Consider the following 12148-nt stretch of genomic DNA (forward strand, 5'->3'; position numbering starts at 1 on the left):
GATGTATGTAAAACTATTGTAGGAGACCTCAAAAACTAAATTAGCAACCTTTGAAAAACTGTAATGGGGCACTATAGGAATACAATGCAAAGGTGTTGCATTACAGTAATAGCTATACACACCAATGAACCTCTTATTATTTTAAATGCAAACATTTGTAGTTTGGGAATCTGTTCCTCAGCTCAAAGCAGAACTAATGCATCAGTCACACAGGCACTTTAATATAAAAGTTGATTTATTTAAGTTCTGTTCAGCATATTTACATTTCAGTAACAACTTTTTACACATGCAGCATGAGATTTAAACATTCTACAATAAATAACATTCATTTTATAGAGATGAAATGCTCAGATATTATTTACAATATTTCAACATGCTGGTGTTCTCAACAATATGAAACTGAGTTTGAAAAACCTCTCTGAGTTACTCATAAATTGGAGATTGCCATCACTCTGGCTGCGTTCGGAAATGCATTCAACCATACTCCTTCTGCAGTGTATAATATGTGTACTATACTGTACAGTGTGGAACACTGCATCCCATAATACAATGTGTTCGACTAGACCTTACATTTCCAGCATGACTTTTTAACATCACCGTATCTCATTATTTGATTAGACTGCCAAATGTTATGGAATTTTATACAAAATAGACTGAAAAGGTAAAACAGACATATTTTTCAAAGATTGACAAAGCCACTCACAAAATTAAACATGCAAAGTGGTGGGGTCATGTGACAAACGCTGCATACTACTGCTCTAAGTACTCAGTATGCTAGTATTCCACTCCGTACATAACCGAGATTCATAGTAAACACCAAATCGTTCCCTTTAAAGTGCAACTTTTCTGCATGTGGGAACTGATTTTTAATGCGAACTTAGCTCGCCTACTGTGCGCTACAAGGTTGTTAAATGGGAAAACTTTACATCTCTTCCAAAACCAAGGTTGCCAAAAAAGCGGCCGGACACTGTTGGACTCTATTATGACCTCTCTGAGTGGGCGGGGTTTCAGAGGGCGGGGTCTGTCAGTTCACTGGTTTTTATTGCTGGTCACTTTTGAGACAGCATGTCCTTCATCCAAAGGCACATCTAGTTTGCTGGTTAACTTGAGAAGTTGATCAAGTTTGATAGCCAGCAACACACCTCATACATTTCTGTCTTGCCATTCCAACACACACACACGCACGCACACACACACAAACACACACTCACATCATGAATGCATGAACCCCCTAGGCTAGAACCCCTTAGTTTAATTCTGATGCATTCTGGGTACATAAATGTAAATGTACTCGCATATCAGTGTGCTTCCCAACACTCAGGGCTGAATGTATATACTGATGCATTCAATCTGTTTGTTTTATATAAAGTGTATGTGGCCGAGTCCTGCAGGATTATATTTCCAAAAGCAACAGTCCATATGTATGTGTGTGTGTGTGTGTTCCATACCAACGACACACCTGTATCGGTGTGTGTGCCGTTATTGGCCTCACAGTATGCCGATTCTCCATCACACACACACACACACAAACACGTGCACGTTTACACAGCTACCTCCTTTTCCTCAGACTGCTTTCCAGGCGGCTAAGCTCCTCGTATCCCTGGTAGAAGAGCTCCAGTTCGCGGCCTCCCCAGCTCCGCCAGACAGCCAGGCACCAGTCCATGTTTTCTTTACGGAAGCCGCACACAACGGTGTCCTTTGCGACAAGCGCCGCCTCCGCGAGAGTCCTAAGAGACAGACGGAGAGAAAGACAGACAGAGAGTGAGACCAGAGGCGAGCGAGTGCGTTCGTGCAAACGCTGAAAATAAACCAAGCGTGGACTCTTCGCAGAAGTATCAGTGGGTCTGTTCTTGGAACGTCTCATAGAGGAGCAGTTACAGGCCCTGAAAGCGTCGCTTGTTTGATAAATGTGTGTTTACTCAGAGAGCTGAAGGGAGTCAGACAGGGACAGAGACTAGGTTATGATAAACATTTCACAACAACGCTAACTTAAATTGAAGTTCTCTCTGAAGACCTACAGAACACACTAATAATGGCGGTTTAGCTGAATGGATGACTCTTATTGTTAATCTTTTTTAACCTTTACTAGTAGCCATGCACAGTTTCTTCAGAAAATGTAAAATCTATGTGTGATTATTAAGACTAATTGAATTAGATATGCAAAATCAATGTGTTTTATCATTCTGGCTGCTTTTCAATACTGTAATTGATGATTTCCCCGTTTTCTCATTCCTCCGTCCTTCAGCCTGGGGCCTGGAAACCGATCAAACTCCGCCATCAAGGACGTATCAAATCTTTAATTGAACCGGGAGGAACAAAGAGAAGGAAGGCATCCAGAGGAGATGCACAGGTGCATCCGATGCAGAAATCGATATAGTCAAAAACATTCATGCTTATGTTGTACCTGTGTGACTGAAATAAACCATATATTTGGAAATTATACATTTAAAAAAAAATAAACAGCAGTACATAAAATAAAGATGTACTTCTAATCGATTTCCACAAAACAAATATTTTTTAATAAATGCAATAAAAAAAATTAAATAAAATTTGAATAGTTATTCATAATTATAATAATAATAATAATTAAAGCTGCAAGCAGCATTTAGCGGGGTTCAAGCATTTAAGGCCTTTTAAGCACATAGGCATTAAAGACATTAAGTTTTATTTAGCAAGATTATAAACACTGAAATAATAGATGGAAAAGTCCATTTACAGCCAATATAGGCAATTTACCATAAAAAATACATGGTTTTTATAGCTTTTTAACAGTTATAGCGCCACCTATAGTCCGATCTCTTTAAAACTTTTCATGCTTCATCAACATGTCATGCTACATATACCCAACAATTTTCGTGAATTTTTGAGCTTCCCTTTTGAGTTAGCGCCAACTAGTGGCCGATTTCTTTCAAAAATCTTACAGACCTCTAGGACCATGAGTCAAACATGCCCACCAAGTTTCGTTCCGATCGGCCTCTGTTAACCTTGTCTAATAGGTGCTCAAATTTCATTGGCCGATGGCGGCCATGTTTTTTGAGATACGCCAATGTCTGCATACCAATTTTCAGGTTAATTGGACTAGCGATCGCGTGGTTATAGCCCTTTTCATGTTTTTTTTCACATTATAGCGCCACCAAGTGGCCAATCGTCGCAATATTTTTATCGTGACCTCAAATTGAGCCGATATACATGTGTACCAAGTTTGGTGACGATATCTCATTTCCTTCTTGAGTTATAGCCTTTTTAGTAAAATAGGCTCCGCCCTGAATGTCCATTTTGAAGCCAATTAGCAAAAATGAATTGAAATTTCAACTTTTTTTCGATAACTATTGATAAACAGAGACCAGAGAACATTTTGACACTGGTTTGGTTCCGATCGGTCAAAAAACCAGGGACTAGTTTGCAAAAGTAGGTTTTTAACATAATTGTGAATATTTAATTAATGATTTGATTGACAGCAATGGTTCTAGAGGCAAATTTGTTCAGCATGAGGAGATCTATCATATGATATGCATATTTTGTGGATGCGTGAAAAAACACGTGATTTCAGAGCCATAAAACTCGTTAGCACCAACTAGTGGCCGATTTCTTTCAAAATTCTTACAGACCTCTAGGACCATGAGTCAAACATGCCCATCAAGTTTCGTTCCGATCGGCCTCTGTTAACCCCATCTAATAGGTGCTCAAATTTCATTGGCCGATGGCGGCCATGTTTTTTGAGATACGCCAATGTCCTCATAGAAGTACATGGGGCCTTGGACCAAGACACTGCATACCAATTTTCAGGTCAATCGGACTAGCGGTCGCGTGGTTACAGCCCTTTTCATGTTTTTTTCGCATTATAGCGCCACCAAGTGGCCAATCATCGCGATTTTTTTATGGTGACCTCAAATTGAGCCGATATACATGTGTACCAAGTTTGGTGACGATATCTCATTTCCTTCTTGAGTTATAGCCTTTTTAGTAAAATAGGCTCCGCCCTGAACGTCCATTTTGAAGCCAATTAGCATAAATGAATCGAAATTTCAACTTTTTTTTGATAACTATTGATAAACAGATACCAGAGAACATTTTGACACTGGTTTGGTTCCGATCGGTCAAAAAACCAGGGACTAGTTTGCAAAAGTAGGTTTTCAATAAAATTCAAAATGGCGGAAAAATTTGCATACTGGAAATAAAATCTGAGATATACATTTTGTTCGCCAAGGACTCAGCTTTCCAATGATATATGACACTTGAGTGTGGACCAAACGGTTTAGGAGTTATGAGCCTTTTCTCGCAATTGATTGCTATAGCGCCACCTATGGGCCAATTGGGGTCATAGCTTCTCAGGGTCTCCCCAACATGAGTACTACCATCTGACAAAGTTTCAAATTTCCAGCTCTTACGGTTTGGTCTGCACGATGCGTTTTAGCGGAGAATAATAATAATAATAATAATAATTAAAGCTGCAAGCAGCATTTAACGGGGTTCAAGCCTTTAAGGCCTTTTAAGCACATAGGCATTAAAGACATTAAGTTTTATTTAGCAAGATTTTAAACACTGAAATAATAGATGGAAAAGTCCATTTACAGCCAATATAGGCAATTTACCATAGGAAATGCATGGTTTTTAAAGCTTTTTAACAGTTATAGCGCCCCCTATACTCCGATCTCCATAAAACTTTGCACGTGTCTTCAACATGTTATGCCACATATATCCAACAATTTTCGTGAAGTTTTGAGTTTTAACTTAGGATTTATAGGCTTTTGAGTGTATTTTGCCACGCTTCTTTTTAAAATGGCCCTGGTATAGCCATCCAAATGTAAAAGTTCAACTTTTTTTCAAAGATTATTGATCTAGAGAGTCCAGAGAATTATCCTAGACTGGTTTGGTTCCGATCGGGCAAAAAACCAGGGACTAGTTCGCAAAAGTAGGTTTTTAACATAATTACGGAAATTGAATTAATGATTTGATTGACAGCAATGGTTCTAGAGGCAAAGTTGTTCAGCATGAGGAGATCTATCATATGATATGCATATTTTGTGGATGTGTGCAACACCACATGATTACAGAGCCATAAAACTCGTTAGCGCCAACTAGTGGCCGATTTCTTTCAAAATTCTTACAGACCTCTAGGACCATGAGTCAAACATGCCCACCGAGTTTTGTTCCGATCGGCCTCCGATAACCTTGTCTAATAGGTGCTCAAATTCATTGGCCGATGGCGGCCATGTTTTTTGAGATACGCCAATGTCCTCATAGACATACATGGTACCTTGGGCCAAGACACTGCATACCAATTTTCAGGTCAATCGGACTATCAATCGCGTGGTTATAGCCGTTTTAGTGTTTTTTTCACATTATAGCGCCACCAAGTGGCCAATCGTCGCAATTTTTTTATCGTGACCTCAAATTGAGCCCATACACATGTGTACCAAGTTTGGTGAAGATATCTCATTTCTTGCTGGAGTTATAGCCTCTTTAGTAAAATAGGCTCCGCCCTGAGCGTCCATTTTGATCCCCTTATCTTCCGTGAATCGAAATTTCAACTTTTTTTCAAAGATTATTGATATTCAGACTACAGAAAACATTTTGGCACTGGTTTGGTTCCGATCGGTCAAAAACTCAGGGACTAGTTCGCAAAAGTAGGTTTTCGACAAAATTCAAAATGGCGGAAAAATTTTCATGACGGAAATGAAATCGGAGATATACGTTTTGTTCGCCAAGGTCTCAGCTTTCCAATGATATAAGACACTTGAGTGTGGACCAAACGGTTTAGGAGTTATGAGCCCTTTCTCGCAATTGATTTCTATAGCGCCACCTATGGGCCAATCGGGCTCATAATTTGATAACCTCTCCTCGATTTTTGTACTACCTATTGGCCAAGTTTCAAGTCTCTAGCCCTTACAGTTTGGTCTGCACGATGCGTTTTTCGGCTGAATAATAATAATAATAATAATTAAAGCTGCAAGCAGCATTTAGCGGGGTTCAAGCCTTTAATGTCTTTAAAGCACATAGGCATTAAAGACATTAAGTTTTATTTAGCAAGATTTTAAACACTGAAATAATAGAAGGAAAAGTCCATTCACAGCCAATATAGGCAATTTACCATAGGAAATGCATGGTTTTTAAAGCTTTTTAACAGTTATAGCGCCATCTATAGTCCGATCTCTTTAAAACTTTGCATGCTTCATCAGCATGTCATGCCACATATACCCAACAATTTTCGTGAATTTTTGAGCTTCCCTTTTTGGTTAGCGCCAACTAGTGGCCGATTTCTTTCAAAATTCTTACAGACCTCTAGGACCATGAGTCAAACATGCCCACCGAGTTTCGTTCCGATCGACCTCTGTTAACCCCATCTAATAGGTGCTCAAAATTCATTGGCTGATGGCGGCCATGTTTTTTGAGATACACCAATGTCCTCATAGACTTATATAGTAACTTGGGCCAAGACACTGCATACCAATTTTCAGGTCAATCGGACTAGCGGTCGTTGTTTTTTTCACATTATAGCGCCACCAACTGGTCAAACGTCACGATTTTTTTATCGAGACCAAAAAATGAGCCCATACACATGTGTACCAAGTTTGGTGAAGATATCTCATTTCCTTCTTAAGTTATAGCCTTTTTAGTAAAATAGGCTCCGCCCACAACATTCTTTTTCCACCCCTTAGCAACCGTAAATCGAAATTTCTACTTTTCTCAATGAATATTGATATTCAGACTACAGAGAACATTTTGGCACTGGTTTGGTTCCGATTGGGCAAAAAACCAGGGACTAGTTCGCAAAAGTAGGTATTTAAAGCATTTGACGCCTTTTGTATGAAAGGTTTTTAAGCACTGAATGAATTTGAGAGATATCAGGTGAAATAAAGTGATAAACTGACAAAATATGATTTTTAAATGTTATAATAGTGACTTTACAAAGTCTAAATATGAATTATAGAACAAAATGACTAATTTAACCAGTAGGGTGGCAGCAGAGAAACATTCATTGGCTCAGTTTCATTTACCATGATTCTATTATGATTTACCATAGCTTACCACAATTTACCACATTCTAGTATGATTAACCATGATTGTTTTGTGATTTACTATAGTTTACCACAATCTAGTATGATTTACCATGATTTTATTGTGATTTACCATAGTTTACCATGTTGTATTATGATTTACCATGATTCTAGCATATTTTACCATGATTTACCATGTTCTAGCATGGTTTACCATGATTTACCACGTTTTAGTATGATTTACCATGATTCTATTGTGATTTACCATAGTTTACCATGATTTACCACGTTCTAGAATGATGTACCATGATTCTATTGTGATGTACCATAGTTTACCATGATTTACCACGTTGTATTATGATTTACCATGATTCTAGCATATATTACCATGATTTACCACATTCTAGCATGGTTTACCATGATTTACCACGTTCTAGAATGATGTACTATGATTCTATTGTGATTTACCATAGTTTACCATGATTTACCATGATTTTATTGTGATTTACCATAGTTTACCATGGTGTATTATGATTTACCATGATTCTAGCATATTTTACCATGATTTACCACGTTGTATTATGATTTACCATGATTCTAGCATATATTACCATGATTTACCATGTTTTATTATGATTTACCATGATTCTACCATATATTACCATGATTTACCACATTCTAGAATGATTTACCATGATTCTATTGTGATTTACCATAGTTTACCATGATTTACCACGTTCTAGAATGATTTACCATGATTCTAGCATATATTACTATGATTTACCACGTTCTAGTATAATTTACCAAGATTCTAGCGTATATTACTATGATTTACCATGTTCTAGTATGATTTACCATGATTCTAGCATGGTTTACCATAGTTTCACATGATTTACCATGTTCTGGCATGGTTTACCATGATTTACCACGTTCTAGTATGATTTACTATGATTCTATAGTGATTTACCATAGTTTACCATGATTTACCACAATTTACCACATTGTAGTATGATTTACCATGATTCTATTGTGATTTACCACGTTCTAGTATGAACAAATTAATTGGTCAACATTGTCAAAATGTCATTTGCAATGTAGTTATAATGATTTTCTAAACTGGCTTACTGACCAGAATGAACCAATGAGTGGTCTTCTGCTGCCCTCTGGTGGCCGTTTATTATAGCAATTTTTGGGAACACACCATTTAAAGCAATGGTACCTCATCACATTTCTCACTTTTATAGAGGCATATATTGCCCGATCTCCATGAAATTTTTCATGCTTCTTTAGAGTAATATTCTGCACGTGCCCACCTATTTTTGTGAAGTTTGTAGTTTTCATTCAGGATTAATAGGTTTTTGAGCATGCTTTGCCAGGCCCCCTCTTTTTAAATGATCCTGTTATAGTCATCCAAATTCAAAAGTTCAACTTTTTTTCAATGAATATTTATCTAGAGCGTCTAGAGAATTGTCCTAGATTGGTTTGGTTCCGATCGGGGAAAAAACCAGGGACTAGTTTGCAAAAGTATGTTTTTAACATAGTTGCAAATATTTAATTAATGATATGATTGACAGCAATAGTTCTAGAGGCAAAGTTGTTCAACATGAGGAGATCTATCAGGTGATATGCATATTTTGTGGATGGGTGCCACACCACGTGATTACAGAGCCATAAAACTCGTTAGCGCCAACTAGTGGCCGATTTCTTTCAAAATTCTTACAGACCTCTAGGGCCATGAGTCAAACATGCCGTTCAAGTTTTGTTCCGATCAGCCTTTGTTACCCTTGTCTTATAGGTGCTCAAATTTCATTGGCCGATAGCGGCCATATTTTTTGAGATACGCCAATGTCCTCATAGAAATACATGGTACCTTGGGCCAAGACACTGCATACCAATTTTCAGGTCAATCGGACTAGCGGTCATGTGGTTATAGCTATTTTCATGTTTTTTTCACATTATAGCGCCACCAAGTGGTCAATCGTCGCGATTTTTTTATCGAGACCAAAGAATGATCCCATACACATGTGATCCAAGTTTGGTGAAGATATCTCATTTCGTTTTTGAGTTATAGTTTTTTTAGTAAAATAGGCTCCGCCCTGAGTGTCCATTTTGAATCCACTTATCTTTCGTGAATCGAAATTTCAACTTTTTCTCAATGAATATTAATATTGAGACTACAGACAACATTTTGGCACTGGTTTGGTTCCGATCGGTCAAAAAACCAGGGACTAGTTCGCAAAAGTAGGTTTTCAACAAAATTCAAAATTGCCGAAAAATTTTAATGACGGAAATGAAATCGGAGATATAGGTTTTGTTCGTCATGGTCTCAGCTTTCCAATGATATAAGACACTTGAGTGTGGACTAAACGGTTTAGGAGTTATGAGCCATTTTGCGCAATTGATTGCTATAGCGCCACCTATTGGCCAATCTGGCTCATAATTTGATAACCTTTCCTCGATTTTTGTACTACCTATTGACAAAGTTTCAAGTTTCCAGCTCTTACGGTTTGGTCTGCACGATGCGTTTTTCGGCTGAATAATAATAATAATAATAATAATAATAAAAATCAGTACAAATACAATAGGTGTTCAGCACTTCGTGCTTGAACCCCTAATAACAAGATTTTGAACACTAAAATAATAGATGGAAAAGTCCATTTACAGTCAATATAGGCAATTTAACATAGGAAATGCATGGTTCTTATAGCGTTTTAACAGTTATAGCGCCACCTATAGTCCAATCTCTTTAAAACTTTGCATGCTTCATCAGCATGTTATGCCACATATGCCCAACAATTTTCGTGAATTTTTGAGCTTCCCTTTTGAGTTAGCGCCAACTAGTGGCCGATTTCTTTCAAAATTCTTACAGACCTCTAGGACCATGAGTCAAACATGCCCACCGAGTTTCGTTCCGATCGACCTCTGTTAACCCCATCTAATAGGTGCTCAAACTTCATTGGCCGATGGCGGCCATGTTTTTTTAGAAACACCAATGTCCTCATAGACATACATGGTGCCTTGGACCAAGACACTGCCTACCAATTTTCAAGTCAATCGGACTAGTGGTCACGTGGTTATAGCCCTTTTCATGTTTTTTTAACATTATAGGGCCACCAAGTGGTCAATCGTCGCGATTTTTTTATCGAGACCAAAGAATGAGCCCATACACATGTCTACCAAGTTTGGTGAAGATATCTCATTTCCTTCTTGAGTTATAGCCTTTTTAGTAAAATAGGCTCCGCCCACAACATTCTTTTTCCACCCCTTAGCAACCGTGAATCGAAATTTCAACTTTTTCTCAATGAATATTGATATTCAGACTACAGAGAACATTTTGCCACTGGTTTGGTTTCGATCGGTCAAAAATCCAGGGACTAGTTCGCAAAAGTAGTTTTTCGACAAAATTCAAAATGGCGGAAAAATTTTCATGACGGAAATGAAATCGGAGATATAAGTTTTGTTCGCCAAGGACTCAGCTTTCCAATGATATAAGACACTTGATTGTGGACCAAAGGGTTTAGGAGTTATGACCCTTTTTGCGCATTTGGTTGCTGTAGCGCCACCTATTGGCCAATCGGGGTCATACTTTCTGAGGTTCTCCCCAAATTGAGGACTACCATCTGACAAAGTTTCAAAGTTCCACGCTTTACGGTTTGGGCTGCACGATGCGTTTTAGCGGAGAATAATAATAATAATAATAACGAGCAGCATTTAGCGGGGTTCAAGCCATTTAAGGTTTTTAAGCATTTGACACCTTTTGCATGAAAGGCTTTTAAGCACTGAATGAATTTGAGAGATATCAGGTGAAATGAAGTGATAAACTGACAAAATGTGATTTTAAATATTATAATAATGACTTTATAAAGTCTAAATATGAATTGATCAGGAGAGTGCAGAGAATCATACTGCTGTGGTTTGGTTCCGATCAGGCAAAAAACCTAGGACTATTTGCAAAACGAGGTTTTTAACATAATTGTGAATATTTAAATAAAGATTTGATTGACAGTATTGGTTATAGAGGCAAAGTTGTTCAGTATGAGAAGATCTATCATAATATATGCATATTATGTGGCTGTTTTAACCCCACCTGATTACAGAGATTCACCATAGGGAATACATGGTTTTCAAAGCTTTTTAACACTTATAGCGCCCCCTATACTCCGATCTCCATAAAACTTTGCATGTGTCTTCAACATGTTATGCCACATATACCCAACAATTTCCGTGAAGTTTTGAGTTTTCCCTTAGGATTTATAGGCTTTTGAGTGTATTTTGCCACGCCTCTTTTCTAAATGGCCCTGTTATAGCCATTCAAATGCAAAAAATCAACTTTTTTTTGATAATTATTGATCTAGAGAGTCCAGAGAATTGTCCTAGACTGGTTTGGTTCTGATTGGGCAAATAACCAGGGACTAGTTCGCAAAAGTAGGTTTTTAACATAATTGCAAATATTTATTTAATGATTTGATTGACAGCAATGGTTCTGGAGGCAAAGTTGTTCAACATGAGGAGATCTATCATATGATATGCATATTTTGCCGATGTGTGCAACGCCACGTGATTGCAGAGCCATAAAACTCGTTAGCGCCAGCTAGTGGCCGATTTCTTTCAAAATTCTTACAGACCTCTAGGACCATGAGTTAAACATGCCCACTGAGTTTTGTTCCGATCGACCTCCGTTAACCCTGTCTAATAGGTGCTCAAATTTCATTGGCCGATGGCGGCCATGTTTTTTGAGATACACCAATGTTCTCATAGACAGACATGGTACATTGGGCCAAGACATTGCATACCAATTTTCCAGTCAATCGGACTAGCGGTCGCGTGGTTATAGCCCTTTTTGTGTTTTTTCCATGTTATAGCGCCACCAAGTGGCCAATCGTCGCGATTTTTTTATCGTGACCAAAGACTGAGCCCATACACATGTGTACCAAGTTTGGTGAAGATATCTCATTTCTTGCTGTAGTTATAGCCTCTTTAGTAAAATAGGCTCCGCCTTAAATGTACATTTCCACGCCCCTTTTCGTTCATGAGTCAAAATTTCAACTTTTTTTTGATAATTATTGATATTCAGACTAGAGAGAACATTTTGGCACTGGTTTGGTTCTGATATGTCAAAAAACCAGGGACTAGTTCGCAAAAGTAGGTTT

The 12148-nt window shown here is 37.9% G+C and overlaps 1 protein-coding gene across 3 annotated transcripts in view; it reads right to left on the bottom strand.

Moving 5' to 3' along the window:
* Nucleotides 1-217: 217 nt before the first annotated feature.
* Nucleotides 218-12148, bottom strand: part of lrrk1 (leucine-rich repeat kinase 1) — a 156323-nt gene continuing 144392 nt past the window's right edge. For all 3 annotated transcript variants that reach the window (XM_067444785.1, XM_067444791.1, XM_067444796.1), the window contains one exon: nt 218-1727. In XM_067444785.1, the coding sequence (XP_067300886.1) occupies nt 1550-1727 (178 nt within the window). In that variant the 3' untranslated portion in view covers nt 218-1549. The remainder of the gene's footprint in view (nt 1728-12148) is intronic.

Source organism: Pseudorasbora parva, chromosome 1 (genome assembly GCF_024679245.1).
Source record: "Pseudorasbora parva isolate DD20220531a chromosome 1, ASM2467924v1, whole genome shotgun sequence".
Taxonomy (NCBI): domain Eukaryota; kingdom Metazoa; phylum Chordata; class Actinopteri; order Cypriniformes; family Gobionidae; genus Pseudorasbora; species Pseudorasbora parva.